Below are 782 nucleotides of genomic sequence, written 5' to 3'. Positions count from 1 at the left end.
ATGTATATATATACATACATACATACATACATACATACATACATACATACATACATACATACATACATACATACATACATATATAATATATATATATAATATATATATATATACCATATAGAAGTGTGTGGAAGTATATATCCATACCTTGCCATCAACTCTCATGAACGGCAGCCCGTCTGGTTGGTCTGGGTCAGGCCAGAAGTATGGGGCGGGTGAGTAGTAGTCCTGTCTGTCTCCACCGGGAGGTAGTTCCGATTTGTTTGTGACTGAGAAAGGACCGAACTCCATCGCATTCTCGGCACAAGTGATCAGGCTGTCGACCAAGCCCACCAGTGGAGATGCAAGCCTGAAGTATTGGGAATTGAGAATGTAGTTGAGAATGTAGTGGACAAAAAAATTAGGACTGAAACGGACCGATTCCCAATGACGTAATGGCACATATGATCAGTTTGTCTACTCAGCCCAGAACCCTAAACCTTAGAACCCTGTCACTCGATAGCAGAGATTAGAGAGGTGAAGATTTGGGGTTTGAGTTTCGGACCACATGATGTGGTATGTAGTCAAGCATTCCTCACCTCAACGAAATTTATCAAAGGAGACCTTTCTATTTAAAATCTAAGCAGGCGATGCCACGAACACTCACCCTCGCAGGCACGATTCACAAACACAACACATACATACGCACAGCTACAACTGTATTGCCATTTGTAAGGGTGTGCGTAGAGGCCATACTTTTTCTTCTTGGCTGCTTGGTACAGCGTCCGTTCCTTTGATATGAT

At 42.3% G+C, this 782-nt stretch overlaps 1 protein-coding gene across 1 annotated transcript; it reads right to left on the bottom strand.

Moving 5' to 3' along the window:
• Positions 1-147: 147 nt before the first annotated feature.
• Positions 148-349, bottom strand: SARC_17170 (hypothetical protein; the record flags this gene model as incomplete). The annotated part of the gene is made up of 1 exon (XM_014288733.1): positions 148-349. A coding segment is annotated over one exon (202 nt), but the record flags the coding sequence as incomplete, so codon positions are not given.
• Positions 350-782: the final 433 nt, after the last annotated feature.

This window comes from Sphaeroforma arctica (assembly GCF_001186125.1).
Source record: "Sphaeroforma arctica JP610 unplaced genomic scaffold supercont1.9941, whole genome shotgun sequence".
NCBI lineage: Eukaryota > Ichthyosporea > Ichthyophonida > Sphaeroforma > Sphaeroforma arctica.
Note: the sequence above shows the minus strand (reverse complement) of the source record. Positions and strands in the feature narration are given on the sequence as shown.